Source organism: Marmota monax, unplaced genomic scaffold (genome assembly GCF_021218885.2).
Source record: "Marmota monax isolate L192 unplaced genomic scaffold, Marmota_monax_Labrador192_F-V1.1 WCK01_AAM20220418_F8-fsc00145, whole genome shotgun sequence".
Taxonomy (NCBI): domain Eukaryota; kingdom Metazoa; phylum Chordata; class Mammalia; order Rodentia; family Sciuridae; genus Marmota; species Marmota monax.
In genome coordinates this window covers 1,935,399-1,958,517 of record NW_026695201.1, presented here as the reverse complement: position 1 = coordinate 1,958,517, position 23,119 = coordinate 1,935,399, and the positions used below count along the sequence as shown (strand labels likewise).

General features: G+C 35.4%; 2 protein-coding genes across 2 annotated transcripts; both read right to left on the bottom strand.

Moving 5' to 3' along the window:
- Positions 1–2,781: 2,781 nt before the first annotated feature.
- Positions 2,782–10,912, bottom strand: LOC124082488 (olfactory receptor 10R2). The gene is made up of 2 exons (XM_046428887.1): positions 10,886–10,912; positions 2,782–3,723 (listed from the first exon to the last, which is right to left on the bottom strand). The coding sequence occupies exons 1-2, from the start codon at positions 10,910–10,912 to the stop codon at positions 2,782–2,784; spliced, it is 969 nt and encodes a 322-aa protein (XP_046284843.1).
- A 10,335-nt stretch (positions 10,913–21,247) lies between these two features.
- Positions 21,248–22,189, bottom strand: LOC124082660 (olfactory receptor 10K1). The gene has a single exon (XM_046429147.1). It carries the CDS (start codon positions 22,187–22,189, stop codon positions 21,248–21,250), a length of 942 nt encoding a protein of 313 aa, XP_046285103.1.
- Positions 22,190–23,119: the final 930 nt, after the last annotated feature.

Here is a 23,119-nt window from a genome sequence, read left to right as displayed (position 1 = left end):
GAGTATTATCTTCTGAATTACTATTATAATTTATTTTTAAAGATAATTTGACTCTTCCATATTTCTATTGATAAAAAGAGACTCAGGAGATCCACATACCAAGAGGATTATAGAAAATTAGGATACATAAAAATCAGTAGAAAATTTAAAACCTTATAAATGACAGAATTCTGCAGGGAATTTTCTATATACTAGTATTGAATTCTAGTCTTAGCCACTTTTTATTAAAATCTGTCAAGGCATTGAATGTAAAGTCCATATCTGGAGACTCATAATTATCACAAGTTTCTGCAGTATAGAATTTAATTGTCCTAATTTCTACAATATTCTGTATTCAGAAACCTTAGTTTTTAAAATACACAGTAGCTCGTCCTAAGATTTTTTTAACGAATGTGAAATTAAATTGCACTATTCCAGTTAATTGTCTGCACTATCTTCACCAGGATAATTTCTGTTTAACGCATAGTGATGTTTCAGAAATTTAGTATTGAAGGGATAGTTAAATCCATTAAGGAGATCTAGACAATGGCAGCTGCGATGCCAGTTAATTTCTCTTGTCATCATAATCAATTATAAAATATATAAAATCTGTGACAGGGTATAAATAATCTGTCAAGCTGGTAAAAGAAAATGTTACAACCAAATTATAAATAAAAATGAAGATAAAAGAGTAAAAATAGAATTAAATGGTTTAGATAAGTTTGCTCTGAGAAAAGAATGCTTATGAACTGAATCCCTGAATGATTGTGGAGACTCTGTAAACTCTTTATATTATAATGAGTTTTCCCCCCTCTCTTTATGTGAATGAGGACAATTTTATGTGTGGGGTACATAGTTTTCAACAGATTCTCAAATAATTGCAATATGTGATCTGGAATGGGTAAGGTGATTAATCTATAGCCATACCATTAACTAGGCCAACTATTTGACTCTTTTTACAGACAGTAGCTTTCTGAAATTAATATTTACCAATAAATACAATCATGATAACTTATTCTATAGGAAAAACAGGCAAGAGTGTTACATATTTTTTTAAAAAAGGAGGTTTTTAAGTCTCAGTTTCAATGGAGATGCGAAAGTTGAGGGAAGAAAATGTTTGAATTACTTTATAAAAAATGTTGAGTTAAAAAAATGTCAAATATAGTCTTACAAGGACACTATCAGATTACTTAATGTTTTACCTATTCTCCCACTCCCCTGATGCAGCCAGAGTAGGGAATTACCGTGATATGTATTTCCTAGAGATTAAAAAATGAAACTGAGTCTACCTGAGAAACTTAAATATAGGAGTCTGTGTCTATTGGCCTGAAACGCCAACTCATAGAAAAAGATCTCTGTTCTTCTGCTTGCTATGGGTGTCAGAGATGCTCAGTTCTTAACTCTGGATCATTTTTGAGCAAACTAGCAGAAAAAAAAATCATTCTGGAATCAGTTAAAAAGTAATTTACCCACTAAATTCTCCAGAAGATATGTGACCCAGAAAGGTGGTGAGCTCTCTGAACTAAGAAGAAAATTCATAAACTTTCAGAAGAGGTGGTTTTAACTGTATCACAAGAAATGTGGTATAAGTTTCAAGGAGGAAACTATTCCAGAAACCATGAAACCATTCCACAAGAGGAAGACTCAGTGTGCAATACGAAAGGCCCTGAAAGTACCTGAGGAGCTAAATGAGAAATTTCCTCCTGGCTCCCTCCCTCCCCGGTGGAATTCTTGAGGAACCAGTCACTGCAATAAGAGAGAGAAGTGGTGGCTGTGTGTATGTGTGATCCTGGGGATGGAACACAGGGGTGCTATTGCTAAGGTGAGATTGCAATAAATCACCAACTCGATCTTAAAGCAGGAGACAGAAACTTTATTCACCAGTTGGTGGTCCAGACCCACCAGCTGACGGGCCAAGGGGTCGGCTGCAAGTCTATACTCTTCAACCCCCTCCCTGGCTTTGAATACACCTTTTATAGTCCAAAACCATCTTAAAGCATAAGTGGCTATTGCTATGGGGATTCAAAACCATAAACAAACATCATGAGATCTAAAATCATAAGCAGAAAAGGAAGTGGGCCAAAACGTCCCTAGTTTAGTACAAGTTAAAGAATGTTCACCAACCTCTAGACAATCCATCTCTGACAGGGTACATTGTCCAAGAAAAAATGGGAACTAAAGAGAGAATACTTTTACATTGTGTAAGAATTGCCATTTTGTGTTGCCAAACATGCTATGCTAAGCAACTTGTGACCAGAACTTTTCACCAGAGGTGGGCTTTCCATGGGAGAAGCATTTCTTGCATGATGTGGAATCTCAGGGCAAAATGGAGTCTGTTTGGTCATTGCCCATACAGCCTGGCCCATGACACTATACCTCTAAGCAACATCCCCAGCCCTTCTTCTTTATTTTGTTTTATCTCATTATTTTATTTTGAGACAGAGTCTTGATAAGTTCCTTGGTCTGGCCTCAAACTTGCAATTCTCCTGCCTCCACTTCCAGAGTCGCTGGGATTACAGGCATGTGCCACAATTTGCCAGCTTAGACTTTTAGTTATTACAGTGGACTGGGCATTTACATTTGAGAAGTTTTCTAACATTCCATCTGAGAACTTTAAAAATATTAGCCCACATATCGGATTTAAGGGGATGATGAGAAGCAAACCATCTTATGACATACATCTTAAAGAGTCTTATGACTTCAAGGACCCTGTTACAGGTAGAATATACATGTGATAAAGGAAAACGTCATTTATTAAGAAATCCAAAATATATTAATACTTTATTATTATATTATTATTATCTATGGCTTTAGAGACCCTTTCTGGCCCAGTGCTTTTCTGATAGCAAGTTGAACATCCTTGTTTCTGAGGCTGTATACCATGGGATTTAGTAATGGTGTGACAATGGTGTACGTCACTGTCACCAGCCTGTCCTTGTTGGACACATAGTCTGCTGTGGGCCTCAGGTAGATGAAGGAGGCACAGCCGTAATGAACAATAACGACGGTGAGATGGGAGGCACAGGTGGAGAAGGCTTTCCGTTTGCCCTCAGCTGAAGGAATCCTCATGATAGTCCTCAGAATGCAGAGATAAGAGACACAGATCAAGAAGAAGGGGACCACGAGTACAAGAACCCCACAGATGAATATGACAAACTCATGAACGTCGGTATTGGTGCAAGCCAGGCGAATGACTGGTGAGATGTCACAGAAGTAATGGTTGACTCTGTTGGCACTGCAGAAAGGGAGGCTGAAGACTAAGTTGACCACCGTCAGTGAGGCCAAGAAGCCTCCAATCCCACAAGCGGCTGCCAGTTTCCCGCAGACCTGCCAACTCATAAGGATGGGGTAATGCAAAGGGTGACAGATGGCAGCGTAGCGATCATAACCCATCACGCCTAACAGCAAGCAGTTGGTAATAGCAAAACCGAGGAAGAAGAACATTTGAACGGCACAGCAGGTAAAGGAGATCGTCCGGGCCACAGAAAGGAGATTGATGAGCATTTTGGGTAAAATGACAAAGGTGTAGAAGGTCTCAGATGTGGACAGGATGCCGAGGAAGAAGTACATGGGCGTGTGGAGGCTTTGGTCCAAGCGGATGACACTGATAATGGTGGCGTTGCCACTAAGAATGACTAGATATAAAAAGAGAAAGACCACAAAGAGAGCAAGCTGAATGTCACCAAGGCTTGAAAAACCCAGCAGTAGGAACTCGGCGATCACAGTGAAGTTTTCAGCCACAACCTGCAGCAAAATGAGAAAGAATTAAGATCTATTCAGGAACCTCATGTAAAAATCTAGGGACTGGGTTACTATCAGCTGATTCCACCTGCAAACTTAATCCCTCCATTTAAAATAAAATAACTTATTCTTGGATTCTAGGGAATTGGTCATAGACATCTTTATGGGTGCACAATTTTGCTAACAACTAGCAATAAACAATCCAAGTATAAAACGAAGAGAACAATTTTATTGATAATAACATAAAAAGTATTAAATTTAACAAAAGAAGTGCAAGACAGATACACAGAAATCTACCAAATATCGTTCCTCCTCTCACACTGTAATTTTATATTCTTTGACCAACACTCTTGAGGGAAATTAAAGGTGATTTAAGTAAACAAAAAAATAATAGAGGCAATTCCTACCCAATTAATGAATAGATTCAACATAATTCTTACCAAATCTGAGCAGGCTTTTCTTATAAAGATTACTATAAAATCAACATGGAAGAAACCAGAATAGTCAAAATATTGTCAATAAGGAAAGAAAAGATGAAAGATTGTATATTTTCAGATTTCCATACTTTCTCTAAAGATACAGTGATCAAGATGTTATGGTACTGGCATACAGTTACACATATAGGTCAATGGGCAGAATTGGGAGCCCAGAAATTAAACACTCCAAAAGTTACCAATGGGAAAGTGAAGAGGCACACCAGAGATGATAAGACTCGATTTCCAAAACATGTATCTAATAAGGGATTTGCATCTAATACACATATATAACTCTTATGATTAAGTAATAAGAATAATACCCAGATGAAAAATAACAGACATTTTTACCAAATGGTATCAATGGGTAGGAAATGAGCATTTGAAAAAGCACAAAATATCACCAGTCATTAGGGAAATACAAAGTAAAGGCACAATGGAAAACATGCACCAGAAGAACTGTGACTAAACAGATGAACAAGAAAAGGTGTTTTTGAGGATATAGCAAATAAATGTTCACTCATTGCTGGAGGAAAGGTAAAGTAACACAGTCACACTTAAGAAAAGTTTGGCACTTTGTTAAAATGGTAAAATAAATTATCACATGACCCATCAATTTATTTTTATTACATATTCACAAATTCTAGTTGTGTTGTGTGTATTTATGAGGTTCAAGATGATATTATTTTTAATACAATAGGGAATTACTAAATCAAGGTAGCTAATATGCATCATCTCAAATATTTAAAATTTTGTGATGATATCATTTGAAATGTATTTCCTTAGTAATTTTGAAATGTAGAGTACTCAATTATTAGCTATATTCACCATGCGGTAAAAGAAATCAAAACAAAAACTATCAATAAGAATCTATAAAGGAGAAGTGAAGTCCCTCCAACTAAGCCATTTCTGTGACTGTTCATAGTAGCATAATATATAATAGTAAAAATGAAAGTATCCAGATGTCTGTCAACTTATTAATGAATACACAAAATTTAGTATAACCAAAAAAATGGATACTATTCAGCATTAAAAATAAATTAACTAGTGGAACATACCATAGCATAAATAATCTTTAAAAACATTAAGCTAAGTGAAGGTGCAAAATACCACATTGCAAATTCTATTGTATGAAATGTCCATAAAAGGATAATCTACACAATTGAGAGCAGAAAAATTATAACTTTGGACTTTAGGGATCAGGATTTAACTGCAAGCAGGCAGAAAGGGTTTTGGGGAATGATAAAATAATTTAAAACTGGATTGCAGTGATGATTACCCACCTCTATCAATTTGTAAAATCAAAATGGATTAGTTTTATGAGATATCATGCTATTTTTAAAGGATTATTTGGGGGGATTTTAAAGCTCATTTTGATTATCTAATTTTTGTATATGTGTCTGTTTTAAACTCTAGTTGGAGGTCTTTGGTACATTAGGATTCATTTAAAAGTCACCACAGTTGTCTTTCTTTAGGAATGTTTCTAGAAAAAAAATTACAGATCTTCAAAAATTATTTGTAAAAATAAATGTAAGTTTTTAATTATTTGCACTTTCAATCTGATAACATTTACCATGCTAGTGATGCCTGGATATTTATGTGCAGGATAACTGTTTTCTGAAGTGTCCAAAATTGTTCTATCTCCTTTCTCCTTCACTTTCTTCACCTGTCATTATCCACTTCTAACTATAGATGCTCTGGGACTTCACCTGCTAGAGCAAAACACAATCAATCTGTTCCAGAGTCACTGAATTCTGTTACACAGATTGAATCTGGGGAAACAAACAAACAAACAAACAAACATGGTAATTGGGTCAACAGGACATGAAAAAATCAATGCGAATTGAAGTTAGGGATTTGAACTGACATTTTCTGTAGAAAAAGGGAAGAGAAATAGAAACTAGTTTTAATTTTCTAGCATAAGAAAATAATGATTAATTAGTGAAGAATAATTTTAACCACAGAAAATTCCAATGAGTAAAATTAGCTTATATCAAATTTGCTCTGCTTATTGCACTAATCCTATTCAAGTTCTAACAAGTAGAAATCAACCATCACTTACAGTCCTTTTTAATTGGTTCTGTTTAGCTGTAAATGACAAAAGAATCCATTTGACATGATTATAAAAGCATGGAATATAACATGTTCTAATTCAGTCCCCAGTACCTCCAGTTCACTTCCCTTGCTCAGATCCTGACCTCTCCCTCTGCTCTACTGATCATTCTGCCACTTACCCACAGTTATTGTTAAAATTATTTTTATTCTAAAAAAATAAATAATGTTTTTTTATTTATATATGACAGCAGAATGCATTACAATTCTTATTACATATATAGAGGACAATTTTTCATATCTCTCATTGTATATAAAGTATATTCTCAACAATTTGTGTCTTCATACCTGTACTTTGGATAATATTGATCATCACATTCCACCATCATTAATTATCCCATACTCCCTCCCTTCCCCTCCCACCCCTCTTCCCTATCTAGAGTTCATCTATTCCTCCCGTACTCCCTCTCCCTATCCCACTATAAATCAGCCTCCTTATATCAAAGAAAACATTTGGCATTTGTTTGAGATTAGCTAACTTCACTTAGCTTTACCTGCAAATGCCATTATTTTATTTTCTTTTATTGCTGAGCAATATTCCATTGTGTATATATGCCACATTTTTTTAATTCATTCATCTATTGAAGGGCATCTAGGTTGGTTGATATTTGGCAATTTATAATTCAATCCAGGAGCATTAAGTGATCAACAACAACAAAAAAGACTAATAGTTAAAATTCACAATTAAATTGATAGGTACAACCATCATAAGAAAGATACCATACCAAATGTACAGAAGACACAGGTGTAGTAACTAATGGGTAATACCAATACCCCCCACTGTTAAAAAGAGAGCAAGAGAAAAAAAATAAGACAAAGTATTCAGAAAACCTGAACAGCAAAATCAGTAATGCATTTCTTACAAATATGTATTGAACTTTACTTAAAAAAAAGTATACACTCTGTTCACAAACAACATGGAATATTTGTGATTCTTGACCATTAACTCACAACAGAACCTTCAACCATGACACAAAAGCAGAAATGATACCAACAGTTTCCTAATTTTATACAGTAGACTAATACTGGGTAACAACATAAGAATGTTCTGCCATTAGAGAATTGTAAAATTGTTGGGTCAAAGAGGAGATAATAGGTAAAACAAAATGAGTTGTAGAAAATAATGTCAATTATACTCCATGATTTATAATATAGAGCTAAGTTTAAAGGAGTGATTAGAAGAAAATTTAAACCTTAATTTTTACATAAGCAAAAATTTTAGTGACAGTTTTCAAAATATATCATCTCAATGCCATTTAAACTGTTTCTTACATTCTATAGTAATTCACTCTTTTGGGGGGGCATGGGTACTGGGGATTGAACTCTAGGGCACAAGACCACTGAACTACATCCCCAGCCCTATTTTGAATTTTATTTAGAGACAGGGTCTCACTGAGTTGCTTAGCTTCTCGCTTTCGCTGAGGCTGGCTGTGAACTCATGATCCTCCTGCCTCAGCCTCCCAAGTTGCTGGGATTACAGGCACATGCCACCACCCTTGGCTCACTTTTAATAAACATAAAAAAAATCAAATGTTCAACTCACATAATGCTAAAAATTATTCCATATATTAATAACATACAAAAATGCAAAGGATTTGTAAAAAGTATCACTGAATAGAAAATCCAAAAATCTAAAGGTAAATGTGATGAAATATCATGAGTAGTAAATTAGCAACAATTTGACCATGTGAAATAGGACACTTATTTGCAACAAAAGGACAATCTGCAACCTTAGAAAGCAAACAACCAATGGAAAATTTCCAAAAATATTTCTATAATGTTAACAAGAAATATATTACAAACTGATGGAGAAGATAACTAAGAATCTATAACTAAAACTAGATGTAAGCACACAGCCTATAAAATATGAACTAAAGGCCCCCAACATAAAAATTAATTTCACTTCATTTAAAATCAAATTGAAATCATGTACGACCATCAAATTTCAGCAGTCGTGTGGGTTAAATAAAAAAAATAACTAATAAGATTATAAATTGGTTGTAAATTTATGCAATGAAATTCAGCAAGTTGGATGCAGTGGTCCACACCTGTAATCTAAGGTGCTTTGGAGGCTGAGGATAACCAGTTTAAGGTCATCCTGGGCAATTTAGCAAAGATCTGTCTCAATAAAATAAAATAAAATGGGCTGATGGTTTAGCTCAATGATAGAACACTGCTGTATTCAACCCCTAATACCAAAACAAGGGGGAAAGTGTCATCAAAATATACTGTACTCCTTGAGTATATTCACCCTGTTTGTTTATCCCAGGGATTTATTTCATTTTATAAAATTTACCATACTATAATGAATTTATATAAATGCTGTATTTATTGTAAGAAAACTTGCAAGTCATAACAGGATAAAAGTATTGTGTTTATACTGGATGAAGATTATGAAACCAGAGGCGGGTGACTTTTATTTGGGTCCTTATTCTTCTATTGGGTGACTGTGTGACCTGAGAGCAGTATTAACTTCTCTGATACAACTTTCCCATCTAGAAGGTGGGCTTTCGTGAGCATCAAATGCACAGGCAAAGTGCAGAGAACAGCACCAGCTAAGCAGGGACCATTCTGTGATATAGTATGCTGGTATTTATTTAAAGAACATCTTTTGTGTTCGTGTATGCAGATTTGCACTTGGATGCTAGGTGGTGATTAAGAATTATTTATTACTTTGTCTTGCAAATGGAGCTCTGGATCTGGAATATACAAATCACTGGGTTGAACAACTGAGTCAGCCACATCATATCGGAGGATGAAATTTCTTTATCTCTTCTGGCTCCCTGATACTCATATCTAGTGTTTTTGTCATAAGGGATTCTTATCTACATTCAGAACTATAGAATCTGAACACAATCGGTGTTTCTGAAAAGAAAAAATAAATGTTTCATGACATTCTTTATTTACATTTTTTTTCTTTCCTCATTAATTCTCAAGGCTAAAGGGAGAAATTAGAAGAGAAAAATTAAGGCAGGAAGCTAGAGGTATGTTTTAAATGTCCTCCCTTGTTGACCTGGGAAGGGTGATTGGAGATTTTTATCCAGAGTTATTTGGGCAGCATAGATACAAGAAGGCATGGTGTTGTGGACAAGGAACAGCTGAGAATTGGTTTTGAAACACTTTAGCTGACGTGTGGCAGTCCTAGGAACATTCAAATGTGCATTTAACCAAGCACCTTCTTATTGAATTCTATAATGATCCATGAGAACTTTAGAAGGTTTCAAATTTCATAGCAAAAAAATGAAAAGAAAAAGTCATGCGTGGCAACCCACACTCTTCTCTTCTAGCTGCCAGACTGGATCACTACATTTTAATCCACAGAACTTCATGTAGTTCACTGAGGACTCAGGGAGCCATGTCATGACAGCAATGCCTCTGCCTGTGCTTGGGCAGTTTCTCTGATGGTTCAAATCATTTTCTCCCAAGATTCCTAAGAACTCTTTCAAGTTAACAAAGATGCACTGGGTACACATTAAGCTCTATCTGCTCCATTAGGTGTTTAGAACACGTCAAGCAACAAAACAGAAACTCTGCCTTGCCAAACACATCTTCTACAAACTCTCACATTTTACATTATTCAATAATCTTTTTTGCTCAGCGCTATTTGAACGCTTTTATAAAGCAAAAACTAGGTTGCTATTCATTTGACAAAAGTTTATGTGCAAGTGCCACGTATTCATATATATCTCACTAAGGCCAGCAGAATCAGAGTTTCTGGTAAATAACAAATGTTCAAGTCTATGTGCAAAAAAAAAAAAAAGAAAGAAAGAAAAGAAAAATAAAGAAAGAAATAAACTAATCAGTACAAGAGTAAATCATTGCACTGATATGTAGGCATTTCTCATGTAGAGGGTAAGGATACTTCCAGTGATCAGGGAAGAAAGACAAAGATTTGTATTCTGAAGAAAGCACTACAGATGCAGAAGAAAGACATAAATTCACATTTTTATCTCAGCATTTTCATTTAATCTTCCTGAATCTTAATTTTCTATGCTAAAATTTGAAGGTATGTTGAAAATTAATGGACAGCATATGTAAAAAAAATTACTCCAGAATTATACATAAGAGGTCCTAATTAAATATTTTCTCCCTTCCTTCCTGGCAAAAGTTATAAAAAGGAACACACCTATGACCATCTTGAAGTATGTGTGATGTGTTTTCTTTATCCTAATCTGAAGACCTCTTTCTTGTCACTATCCAGCTATACTTCCTATAGCTGTCCTGCAATCCATCACTATTCTGTTTGTGGACTCTAATTTTAAGGTCTCTACAATTTTAGAACTGAACATAAGTTAAATGGCTTAGCTTGCTATCACCTTTCAGGTCGCATAAGTGCTTCCTTAAGATTTTGGATAATTTACTTTCTTTGAGCCACTTATGACATTTAAAAAAAACACTAAATATCAAAATGAAAGAGTTTCAGAATCCCCAAAACACGGTTCTGGAGAATGCAGTCTTGTTTTTTAATCATGACCCAAGGCCTTCAAGGAAGTATTTTATTAATTTGCTACATTCTCAGTTTATTGCACATCTTCCTCCCTTTCTTTGAAAAGATTTCAAACCAGCAACAAAAGACTCACCACGTCACTCCTCAATGGAGTGGTCATTGTGCTTCTTTGTATGGCCTGGCCAACTACAACTCCAATAACTGTTCTTAATATGCTTTTTTCCTCCCATGGCCATCAGCATTAACATCAATGCCCTACTTCATTATTTTACTACCCAGCACCCTAGGGAGCCATTATTATATTGCTAGTGGCACAAATTCTACCTCCCTTTCCAATTAGGAACTGCAATCCTAGGGGAAAATGGACCTCAAGTCTAGTTTGGCAAATATTCACCATAGAGTAGACTCAGGGAATGAGTTTGTTTCCTGTTTTGAATTCACTGGAGAAGTAACCAACTGTAACTGTATAGTAAGACTGTGGAACACTGTCAGCAGAAAAGTCCTGATAACCTTCTTCCATGGTCTTCTTCCTATAGTTCCTGCATTTTATCTCTTGGTTAAAGACAATAATGCCCTTGCTCTTCTTCTTTCTCCATTTTATTGGTTATAGATAATATTAGGATTCATTTGGACATAATTGTAATAGCATAGAACATCACAGTAAGCAGAGGGAGGGGGGAGAGAAGAATAGAATTTCACTGGATTAGACAAAGAGGAATGAAAGGAAGGGAGGTGGGATGGAAAAAGGAAAGACTGTAGAATGAATTGGACATCACTTTCCTATGTTCATATGTGAATACATGACCAGGGTAACTCCACATCATGTACAACCCCACAAGAATGAGAAGTTACTCTCCATGCAGGTATGACATGTCAAAACACATTCTACTGCCTTTTCCTTTACTGTATAACTGAAAACAACAAATAGAAACATTTAATACATAAATAAATAAAAGCATGAAGTGTAATTTGCATTACTTCAATCTTCACTACTTTGCCTTTCCCTTCATCTCCCCCCACTGTTCCGTTCTCTCAACTCTACTGATTAATGGTAATGGCAATGCACCACTGCTCAAAAGAGATCAAGAGGAAAAATATAACAAAGGCTTAAGGAAAGCTGAACAACAAAATCAGTAAAACATATTTTCTTAGTATGTTTTGAATTTTTTTTAAGAGTATACAATTTTTTTCAAAGAACACTTGTGATTGTGGACTATTAACTCACAACAAAAATTTCACCACATCACAAAATGGAAAGGATACAAACAATACTTCCTAATTTTAATATAATAGATTAATACTAAGTAATAAAATAAGAAGGTTCTGTCACTTAGAGAATTGTAAAATGCCTTTTTGGGTAAAAGAGGAAATGATAAGTAAAATAAAATGAGTTGTAGAAAATAATGTCAGTTATACTCCATTAATTTGTAAGATACAACTAAGTTTAAAGGAATGCTTAGAAGAAAATTTATTACATATATAACATGTAGTAAAATTTTCAAAATATAAACCATCTCAAAGCCATCTAAACCATTTCTGACATACTAGAGTACCTCATTTTAATAAAAGTTTTAAAATCAAATATTCAACTCACATGTTAAAATTATTTTGTTATTAAAATACAATAATTCAAAGAATAAGAAAAGTATCACTGAATAAGAAATCTGAAAACCTAAATTTAAAACTGAAATATTAGTAGTATATAGCAACAATTTGACAGTATTAAGTAGAACATTTATTGGCAACAAACACATAATCAGAAATGTTAGAAAGCAAAGAGCAATTTGAAAAAGTACCAAAAATATTGTTACAATGTTAATTAAAAATATTTTACAAACTGATGGGGAAGATAACTGGCACTCTAAAACTAAAACTGTACATAAGCACACAGTTTGTAAAATATGAACAGAGTGTATCCAACATAAAAATTCATTTCACTTCTTTTAAAATCAAACTGAGGTCATATACACTCATCATATTAGAAGTGATGATTTGAGATAAATCACCAGCAACAAAAATAGTCACTAACAAGATTGTAAATTAGTTGTAAATTTGCACAAAGATATTCAGCAAGCTGGATGCACAGGCATACACCTGTAATCTCATCTGCTTGTGAGACTGAGGCAGGAGGATTCAGTTTGCGGCTATCTAGACAATTTAGGAAGAACCTGTTTCAATATAAAAAACAATACAAAGGGCTGTTAATTTAGCTCCGTGATAGAATGCCACTTGGTTCAATCGTTAACACACACACAAAAAAAAAAAAAAAAAAAAAAAAGAAGAAGAAGAAGAAAAGAAAAGCAAAAGTGGGGGGGAAATGTCATCAAAACATATTGTGCTCCCTGTTATTCAATTTATCCCTTGTTATTTCATTTTTTATAAAATTACCCCACTGTAACAAATTTACACACAAACATGAACTTATAGCAATATAATTTGTAAATCATAACACAAAAGTTTTGGGTTTAAGAGAGGCAGGTGTATTTGCACTGGATGTATTTGCACTAATTTTGTGTGTTAGTCTCTGTGTCCTCTATTCTGTACCATTGGCCAATCAGTCTGTTTTGGTGCCAAAACCATGCTGTTTTTGTTATTATTGCTCTGTAGTGTAGTTTAAGGTCTAGTATAGTTATGCCACCTGCTTCATTCTTCCTGCTAAGGATTGCTTTAGCTATTCTGGGTCTCTTATTTTTTCCAGATGAATTTCATGACTGCTTTTTCTATTTCTATGAGGAGTGTCACACACTTTATTTTCAATATTGTTTGTGTTTCCTCCTCAATCATCAGGGCTGATAGGAGAAAATTAGAAGAGAAAAATTAAGGCAGGAAGCTACCAACATTTTAAAACCTCTTCTTAGGTTGACCTGGGAAGGGCAATTGGAGATTATTTTCCAGAGTTATTTGGGCAGCTGGTACACAAAAAGGAATGGTATTGTGGGCAAAGAACAGCTGAGAAGATGGCAGAGATAGAATAAATAGCAAAGTGGGTGTTGTAAATTTTCAGCTGAGAAGTGGCAGTCCTGGGGACTTAAAATGTACATTTAACCAAGCACCTTCTTACTTATAGTCCAAAAATGATTTCTGAAATCCTTATGATTTCAAATTCTGCAGCAAGAAATGAGGAGAAAAGCAAAGGCTTCCACACCCTTCTCTTCCAGCTACCAGATTGGATCCCTGTGTTTTGATGGATGGAACTTCATGTATTCACTGAGCCCTCAATGAGCCATGTCATGACAGTGATGTCTCTGTCTAGGCAGATCCTCTGATGGTTCAAATCATTTTCCCAAAATCAGGTTCCCAAGAACTCTTTCAAGTTAACAAAGATTCACTGGACACACATTAAGCTTTATCTACTCCATGAGGTGTTCAGAACACGTCAAGAAACAAAACAGAGTCTCTGCCCTCCTGAAGCACATACTTTACAAATGCTCACATTTTGCATTATTCTAGATGTTGATCTTTCTTGCCCAGTGCTATCTGAGCTCTGAAAAGCAAAAGCCAAGTTACTTTTCATTTGACAAATATTTATGTGCAAGTACCATGCATTCATACACATCTCACTTAGTCCAACAGCATCAGACTTCATGCTAACTGGCAAATTCTCAAAGTCTAACTGCAAAAACAAGGACTAAACAAATCAATACATCAGGTATAAATCATTAAACTGATTTTTAGGCATTTCTCATATTGGTGGTAAAGGTACTTCCTGTGACCAGATAAAATATAAAGATGTATATTCTGATGTATATTCTGAAGGAATCACTAGAGATAGAAGAAAAAGGTATAAATTCACATTTTTATTTCAGCATTTTCTTTAGGCAAATAACCTAATCTTTCTGGATCTTAGTTTTCTGTTCTAAAATTTGAGGTATTATGAGGATTAAGAGACAACATAATTTAAAAAAATATTGCCCAAAGTGATACATGAGAGGCCCTAATTAAATATTTTCTTTCAATGAAAATCAAAACTACTTTAAGATTTCATCTCACCTCAGTCAGAATGGCATTTATCAAGAATATAAGCAATAATAAGTGTTGGTGAGGATGTGGGGGGAAAGGCACACTCATACATTGCTGATGGGACAGCAAATTGGTGCAACCAATTTGGAAAACAGTATGGAGATTCCTTGGAAAACTTGAAATAGAACCACCATTTGATCCAGCTATCCCACTCCCTGGTCTATACATAAAAGACTTAAAATCAGCATACTGTAGTTATGCAGTCACATCAATGTTTATAGCAGCTCAATTCACAATAGCTAAACTGTGGAACCAACCTAGTTGCCCTTCAACAGATGAATGAATAAAGAAACTGTGGTATATATACACAATGGAATATTACTCAGCATTAAAAGAGAATAAAATTATGGAATTTTCAGGTAAATCGGTGGAGAATATCATGCTAAGCAAAGTAAGCTAATCTCAAAAAAAACAAAGGCTGAATGTTCTCTCTGATAAGTGGATGCTGATCCATAATGGGAGGATGGTGTGGGTAGATGGAGGAACTTTGGGCAAAGGGGAGGGAGGTCCAAGGAGGGGCCATGGGGGCAGGAAAGATGGTGGAACAAGATGAACATCATTACCCTAAGTACATGTATGACTGCACATGTGGTGTGACACTACATCATGTACAACCAGAGAAATTAAAAGTTGTGCGCCATTTATGTACAATGAATCAAAATGCATTCTGCTGTCATGTGTAACTAATTAGAACAAATTGAAAATGTTTTCTTTCTTCCTTCTCTTATTGTAATATGGATAATAGGGAAGCTCCTGAGACCATTCTGCAGCATCTCCAAAGTTGTTCTTTCTTCTTTACCTGAAGACCTCTTCCTGGGCACTATCCAGCTATTATTCCTGTCACCGCCCTGCATTCCTTCACTCCCCTGTGCCTGAGGGCCCAGTTTTAAGGAAATATCAACAACTTCCATTTGCTAAATGATAAACTATGGAGTAGAGACTTAGGGAATTATTTGGTTTCCTGTTTGGGACCCACTGGAGTGATGACTTACTCTATAGTGAGACTGCTGGTCACTGTCAACAGAAAAGTCCTGGTAATCCTCTCCCTGGCCTTCCTCCTATGGTTCCTGATTTTTATCCTTTGGCTGGAGGCATGATGTTCTCGCTTTTCTACTTCTGAATTCTATCCTGTATTTCAAGGGAAGGAATAAGTTTGAGAAAAGACAGAGCAATGATCTGTAGGTGCCTGAAAGATCCACACTGAGCACAGCAAAGAGCAAATCTGGGAGATGCAACATCACGTGGGAACACTCAGATGCAGGACCCAGAACCACTTTATTTATCTTTTAATTTCAAAGCCTACCTATATTGAGTGCCAGTTTCTCTTATGAATTGGGTTACCAGGATTGATAGTCTCCACCTTAAGAAATTTAACCTCTGATGGATGAGGCAAGAGAAAGCACTGACTGCAGAATGCCCTGAGAGGGTTATAAGAGAGAGAAATGCATCGTGTCACTATCAGAGAAAGAAAAATAATTATGAATTTGATTATTAAGGTTAACAACTTCTTAGAAGAAGCTGTGCTTGTGTGAAGCTTTGCAGTCTGAATAGTATGCAGACAAAATATAGGAAAAATACATTTCAGAATAATGTGTGCAACGTTTAAGTGGCATGAAACAATGTGCCATCATTTGGAAAAGCAAGCACTTTGGTGTGAATTGTGATGATGAAAGTTAAAATTTACCTTCATATCTGATAGAGTTTATAATCTGGGAAATTATCTAACAATATTTTCAATTTAGAAAGATGATGATGGTAACATGAAACACATAAATAGTGCTTTGGATAGGAAGACACTGTTCTAAGTGCTCATCATGTTTTATCTGATTCAATCTTCAGGATAACTCTCATGCCTTTTTGGTCTCAGTGAGAAAACTAGTTTGGGGACAAACAGACTCATTCTTGCAGTAATGCAAAGGATACAGGATAATTTCATAGAACGGGAATATGGTTAAAGAAATTTCTACCCATAGAATCATCAGGAATTAATGACTAATTTGATTTGTGGTATAAGAGATTTCAAAACAGTAGTGAAGACAACATCCACCTGTGTGTCTTCACTGTGTGTGGTGGAGTGAATTTTCCCCAAGCTTGGGCATGAAGATAGCAGAAGAAGCTGAGAGTTGGATGGGAAGATCATTGATATGACTAGAATCTCTGTCACGGCAGAAATTACAAAAGAACCTGGATTATAACAAGGTTGTGGTCAATACACAAATACATATAGGAGAAACTTCAAATTTATTGTAACAAGAGATAAGAAAAAATTAGTTATGCTCCAAAACACAAGTAATAAAAACAAATATAGATACACAGAATATGTCAAAATAAAAAACATTCTGCATAGCAAAGTCAATAATCATCAAATGGAGAGAATATATATTTGGTAACCATAGTCAATAAGACTTACTATTCAAAATACATAAGGATTCAAAGAGCTCAATAATAAGGAAACAACCATATTAAAAATGGGAAAGTGACCTGAGCACATATTTCTCAAAAGAAGACAGAAACAGCAAACATGAATATTAAAAAAAAAAAAAAACAGCACTAACTATCGGGGAAATTCAAGTGAAAACCTCACATCTGTTAGAATGGCTATTATAAAAAAAAACAAAAGACATGGGTTGAGGAGTGCTATGGTTGATACAGTTTGAACATCCTCCAAAGGTTCATCTTGAGCTTGGTCCTCAGGATGCTGGTGTTGGGAATTGCTGTTGAGCCTCTAAGTGTTGGGGCCTAGTGAGACATACTTAGGTGATTTGAGGGAGTGTGCTCAGAAGGGGTCTTGGGACTCTACTCTACCTCTGGCCTCCTGTTTGTAAATGTGATTTCTTCCTCCCAGAGGTGTACCTTTCATTGTCATTGCCATGAAACGATGCAACCAAGAAGCCCCTCTCCAAAGCTGAGCTGATGGCAGTACCATGTCCTTGAAATTCTAAAGCAATTTTTCTTTATATGGTATAGTCTGCCTATATTTTGTATTGTTGTAGCAATACAAAATAGATAATACAGAGAGATTGTGGAGAAAAGGAAACTATTATGTACTATTGATGGAGTTATGAATTAATATTGCAAATATGGAAAGCAGTATAGATGCTTTTTATAACTATGATGGTAATTATTTTTTAATTGCTTAAAAATTTATTTGAGCTAATTAGTTATACATGACAGTAGAATGCATTTTGACACATCATACATAAATCGAGTATAATTTCTCATTCTTTGGTTGTGCATAAGGTAGAATCACAGCAGTCATGTAATAATACATTTATATAGGGTAATAATATACAGTTCATTCTACTATCCTTCCTTCCTTCATACCCACTCCCTTCCCTTCAGTCCTCTCTGTCTAACCCAAAGTACCTCTATTTTTCCTTAGCAGCCCCCCCCTTATAGTGAATTAACATCTGCAAATCAAAGGAAACATTGGGCCTTTGGTTTTTCAGGATTGGTTTATTTTGCTTTGCATGCTTTTAAAACAAGTAAAAATAGAACTACCAAGTGATTCAGTAATTTTTCTACTGGGTATATATCCAAAAGATATAAAATCACTATGTTAAAAGATATCTGTACTTTCATGTTCATTGTAATACTCTTCACAATAGCTAAGATATGAAATCAATCTATGGGTCCATCAATGAATTAAATAAATTAAATATGGCACATATACACATAATACTATTCATCTATTTAAAAAGGAGGAAATCCTGTCATTTATGGCAACATAGATAAACCTAGAGGACATTATGCTAAGTTAAATAAGCTAATTACAGAAAGAAAAATTCCACATAATATTGTATATATAACATTATATATATAATATATATATATATATATATATATATATATTATATATATATATATAAAATTTTAAAAAGTTAAATAATAGAATCATAGAATAGAAGGATGTTTACTGGAGGGATATGGGTAGGGATAGAGGTTGGGTGGGTTGCAGAAATGTTGGTCAAAATCTACAAAATTTTTGTTAGATGGGAATAATATGTTAAAGAGATCTGTTGTGCATCATGGTGACTATAGTTAATAACAACATATTGCATGTTTGAAAATTGTTAATAGTAAATTTCAGATGTTTTTATCCTATGCAAAAAAATATGTATGAGGTAATACATATGCTGATATATTCATTTAACCATGACTTAATGTATACTTACATTAAAACGGCATGTCATATACAATGAATATATATATATATTTTTTTTTTCAAATAAAAAACCAAAGATATAAAAAATTGTGCTCTATATGTATAAGATTGTAATTCATTCCACTGTCGTGTATTTAAAAAAATAAAATCAATAAAAAAATTAAAGAAACTGCAAAAAAAATTACCTCTAAATAAGAATTTATATTGGCCTACTTTGTTTACCTCTAAATTATCCAGCTCTTTCTTGTTTCAGGGCTTCTGGATATGTTGCCCTATCTAAAGAAATTCTCCCACCAATGACCCACTTTATCTGGTGACTTATTCTTACACTTCAGAGTTTAGGTGAAATGTCAGCCTCTAATAGGAAAGCAGCAGAGCACAGCAAGCACATTGGGGGAGTGGGGGGAATGGGAAGGGAGCACTGGGGACTAAAATGAACCAAATTTCGTTATGTGCATCTATTTACATGTCACAATGAATCCTGTTATTATGTATAATTATAAAGCATCAATAAAAATTTTAAAGGTCTATTCCTTTGGTAAGCTAGTCCCATAATCAAAATAAATTAAATTTTCTTTTAGTCTCCCCTATTCTAGATTGTGCATGCACTCTCTATATAAACTAGACTTACACTGGTTCTAAAGTGTTTTCCCTGAATTTATCTGCATATTGGGATTGGTTTGAAACAGAACATAAGATTTATGATCAGAGATCACACATATTTTTTTCATCACATATATCCAGTAGCTAAGAGAGCATCTGGTGTATATTAAGGAAGTAAGATAAATTGTTGAAATAAGAAACACAAAAAGTATATCCTGCATGCCTTAAAATAAAGTAGAGCTTAATCCCATCAGTGGGTGGCAGCAGATGATAAAGAAGGTTTTGAAAGAAAGAATGGTTGAGATAGTCTTGAAATGTAAGATTGTATGTCTAAGTTAAACAATAGGAGCTTTCCCAGAAAGAACCAGCAACACTTGAGAAAATACAATCATGTCAATTAGAGGCCCAGCAAAATTTTGGTGAACTTCCGAATGCACAACTAGGCACTGAAGGGAAATGCATAATGATAACCTCAGAAATAATAATATTGGAGAGGTAGGCAGAGACCACAGGAGAGACTCAGACTAATGAAGAATGCTTGGTTTCACCTCATTTGATCAAAGAAGTTATTGGATGTGTTTTCCATGGACTTTCTGGCCATTCTAAGACTCCTGATGTTTTTCTGCATTAATATTAATTCAAACCCTTTCCTTGAAGTTATTTGAGAAATTTTAGCAATTGATTCAACACTAGTAGCTTCTTTTAATAGAAGAAGTATGTTATCCAGGGAGTAGGTAGGGGCTGACAAGGAGAGCCAGGAAGGATATACATATGAACAGAACAGAAATTCCATCAGGAAGTTCCAGTCTCAAAGCAAGCACACAACATCCCCATGTGCAGGTAAAGGCAGGTCAATGTGTAGTTTAAGGTGATGAATGAGGTTGCAAAAAAGTCACTAATATTTGCTGCAGAATTGAAGGGGCCAATGTTGTGCATTTTCTTCAAGGAAAGGAGAAGTCAGTTAGATAACCGGCTTCTGTTCAATGGAATTGACAGTTGAGATACCATCTTTGCTCTGCTCAATTGCTCTTAACAGCTTGAATGTACCTTTGCTCTCATAAATGTACCTTTGCTTTCATTTGAATGACAATATGTTGTGCAATAAGGTGTAGTTAATTTTTCCTGGAACTGAGTAAAACCTTTTAATATATTATTTTTTTAAAAAATAATTTATTTTTTATAATTAGTTATCCATGACAGAAAAATGTTCTTTGGTTCATTGTACACAAATGGAGCACAATTTTTCACTTCTCTGGTTGTACATGAAGTAGAGTCCCACCATTCCTGCAATCATACACGTACCTTGGGTAATGATATCTGTCTTATTCCACTATCTTTCCTATCCCCATGCTCCCTCCTATCCCTTCCCTCCCCTTTGCCCATTCAAAGTTCCTCCACTCATCCCATGCCCTCCTCATTATGGATTAGCATCCATTTATCAGAAAGAAAAAAAAAAAAAAACATTCGGCCTTTGGTTTGGGGGATTGGCTTGTTTCACTTAGCATGATATTCCCAAACTCCATCCATTTACCTGCAAATGCCATATATTCTTAAACTTGTTAGAGAAGCACTAATAGGAGAAAATCAAACTTTATATGTAGAAAATATTTTTATGTTGTACTGTATTTGGATAATTAAATGAGAAAATTGATGCAAGAACAGATTTTCTTGGCAATTAATAGCCATGAAGAGTTTAAAATTGATTCTTTAGCTAAGAGAAAACCAAGTCTTGCTCATTGTTCTTTGAAGGGCCGATTTGAATTCCTTATTTCTCAGACTATATATCATTGGATTGAACAATGGGGTGAGGATGGTATAAGACACAGATATTAGGGTGTCTTTGCTGGAAGAGTAATTGGACTTGGGTCTTAAGTAGATGAAGGAGGCACAGCCATAGTGGACAGTTACCACAATGAGATGGGAGGCACAGGTGGAGAAGGCTTTGTATCTTCCAACAGAGGATGGGATCTTTAGAATGGCAGAGATGATGCGGACATAGGACACCAGGATGAGTAGCAGTGGGATAACTAAGACCAATACACCCAGCATGAAGATGACCAACTGACTGAGGTGGGAGTGGTGAGATGCCAGTTTGAGGACAGGGGAGATGTCACAGAAGAAGTGATGCAGTTGGTTGGAAGAGTGGAAGGGCAGGTGAAATACCAGGGAGGTAGTGACCAAAGAGACAGTGAAGCCACAGGCACAGGCAGCAGCCACTAATCCCAAGCACACCCCATGGCCCATGAGCACTGTGTAGCGTAGCGGGTTGCAGATGGCCACGTAGCGATCATAGCCCATGGCTGCCAGCAGGAAGGAGTGAGAGCAGCCCAGGAAGAGGAAGGTGAACATCTGGATGGCACAACCCAGGAAGGAGATGGTCTTCTTCTGAGCCAGCAGGTCCACCAGCATCTTGGGCACAATGACAAATGTGTAGCTGGTCTCAGAGCAGGAGAGAACTGAGAGGAAGAAGTACATGGGGGTATGAAGGGCTCTGTCCAGCACAATGGTGGACATTATGATGGCATTGGTGCCCAGTGTGAAGAGGTAGAGGAGCAGGAAGACCATGAACAGCAGTCTCTGGAGGCTGGCCAGAGCTGAGAAGCCCAGGAAGACAAATTCTCTCACCCAGGTCCCGTTGACCCACTCCATAGACAGCAGTTCTACACAGGAGTGCCAGGGACAGAGGTGGAGGCCAGGACCCAGGAAGAAGAGCAGAAAAGTACAGGATACTCAGCGTGAAGCTTGTAGGTGACAGGTATTCCTGGATATTTGGTAGAGTTCTTTCATTCCATCTTTAAAATGTCTGCTAAAAGAAGAATTGGTGCTAAATATTCCAAAGAATAACTGACTCCAGTTTGGAGGCTTTTTGTAATTTGAAAAACAGCTCCTCATTTTTGCCAAGCATTATACCAATGTCTAAAAGATTTCCCTTTTTTGTTTTATGTGCATTATTTGTTTTTCTTGTTTAATATAAACCCAAGGACTGTAGGTCTCTGTGAGTAAACATTGTTAGCTTGAACAATCTGATCCTGATCAGAATGCAAAATGAAAGAATTGTGAAACTGATCATATTGTGCTACATGAACCTAAGAATGCATCAGAAGGAATTATACTTCTTTTTTTCTAATTATGATGCACATATTTCAATAACTAAATATACAAACAAACAATGAATCAAACAGAAGGGAAATCTGTGGATTAGAACAGGTAGGACTCAAAGAAAGGTAATGGGAAGTACTTGCATTTGAAAGGAAACAAATTATATTGGATTTTATGAATATGCTGATATGTTCATTACAATTACCTTAACATAGTCCACAAAACAATAAGAAAAAAGAAATTAGCTTTACTTACAACAGACTGACTAATAAGAAGCCAACTGGAAACACTGCTTGAGGTTCCAGAAACTAGTACATCAAATAAAAAGTGGGGCAGAAGATAGCATTAAAGGCAATATATTTTTTCTTATTCAGGAAAGATAAGTCACCAGGTGGTAGAGAGAGACTAACTTGGTGACTTTTTTTTTTTTTTGCACATGTCAGTTTTTCCATTCTGTGTTTCCACAGAGAAACTTATAGA

What these genes read in the sequence shown, in the direction of transcription:
- LOC124082488 (XM_046428887.1), bottom strand. Translation starts at nt 10,912, where the DNA reads ATGACCACTCCATTGAGGAGTGACGTG. An exon ending in CTCCATTGAGGAGTGACGTG is followed by an intron (nt 3,724 to 10,885) that starts GTGAGTCTTTTG and finishes ATTTTGCTGCAG; the next exon opens with GTTGTGGCTGAAAACTTCAC.
- LOC124082660 (XM_046429147.1), bottom strand. Translation starts at nt 22,189, where the DNA reads ATGGAGTGGGTCAACGGGACCTGGGTGAGAGAATTTGTCTTCCTGGGC.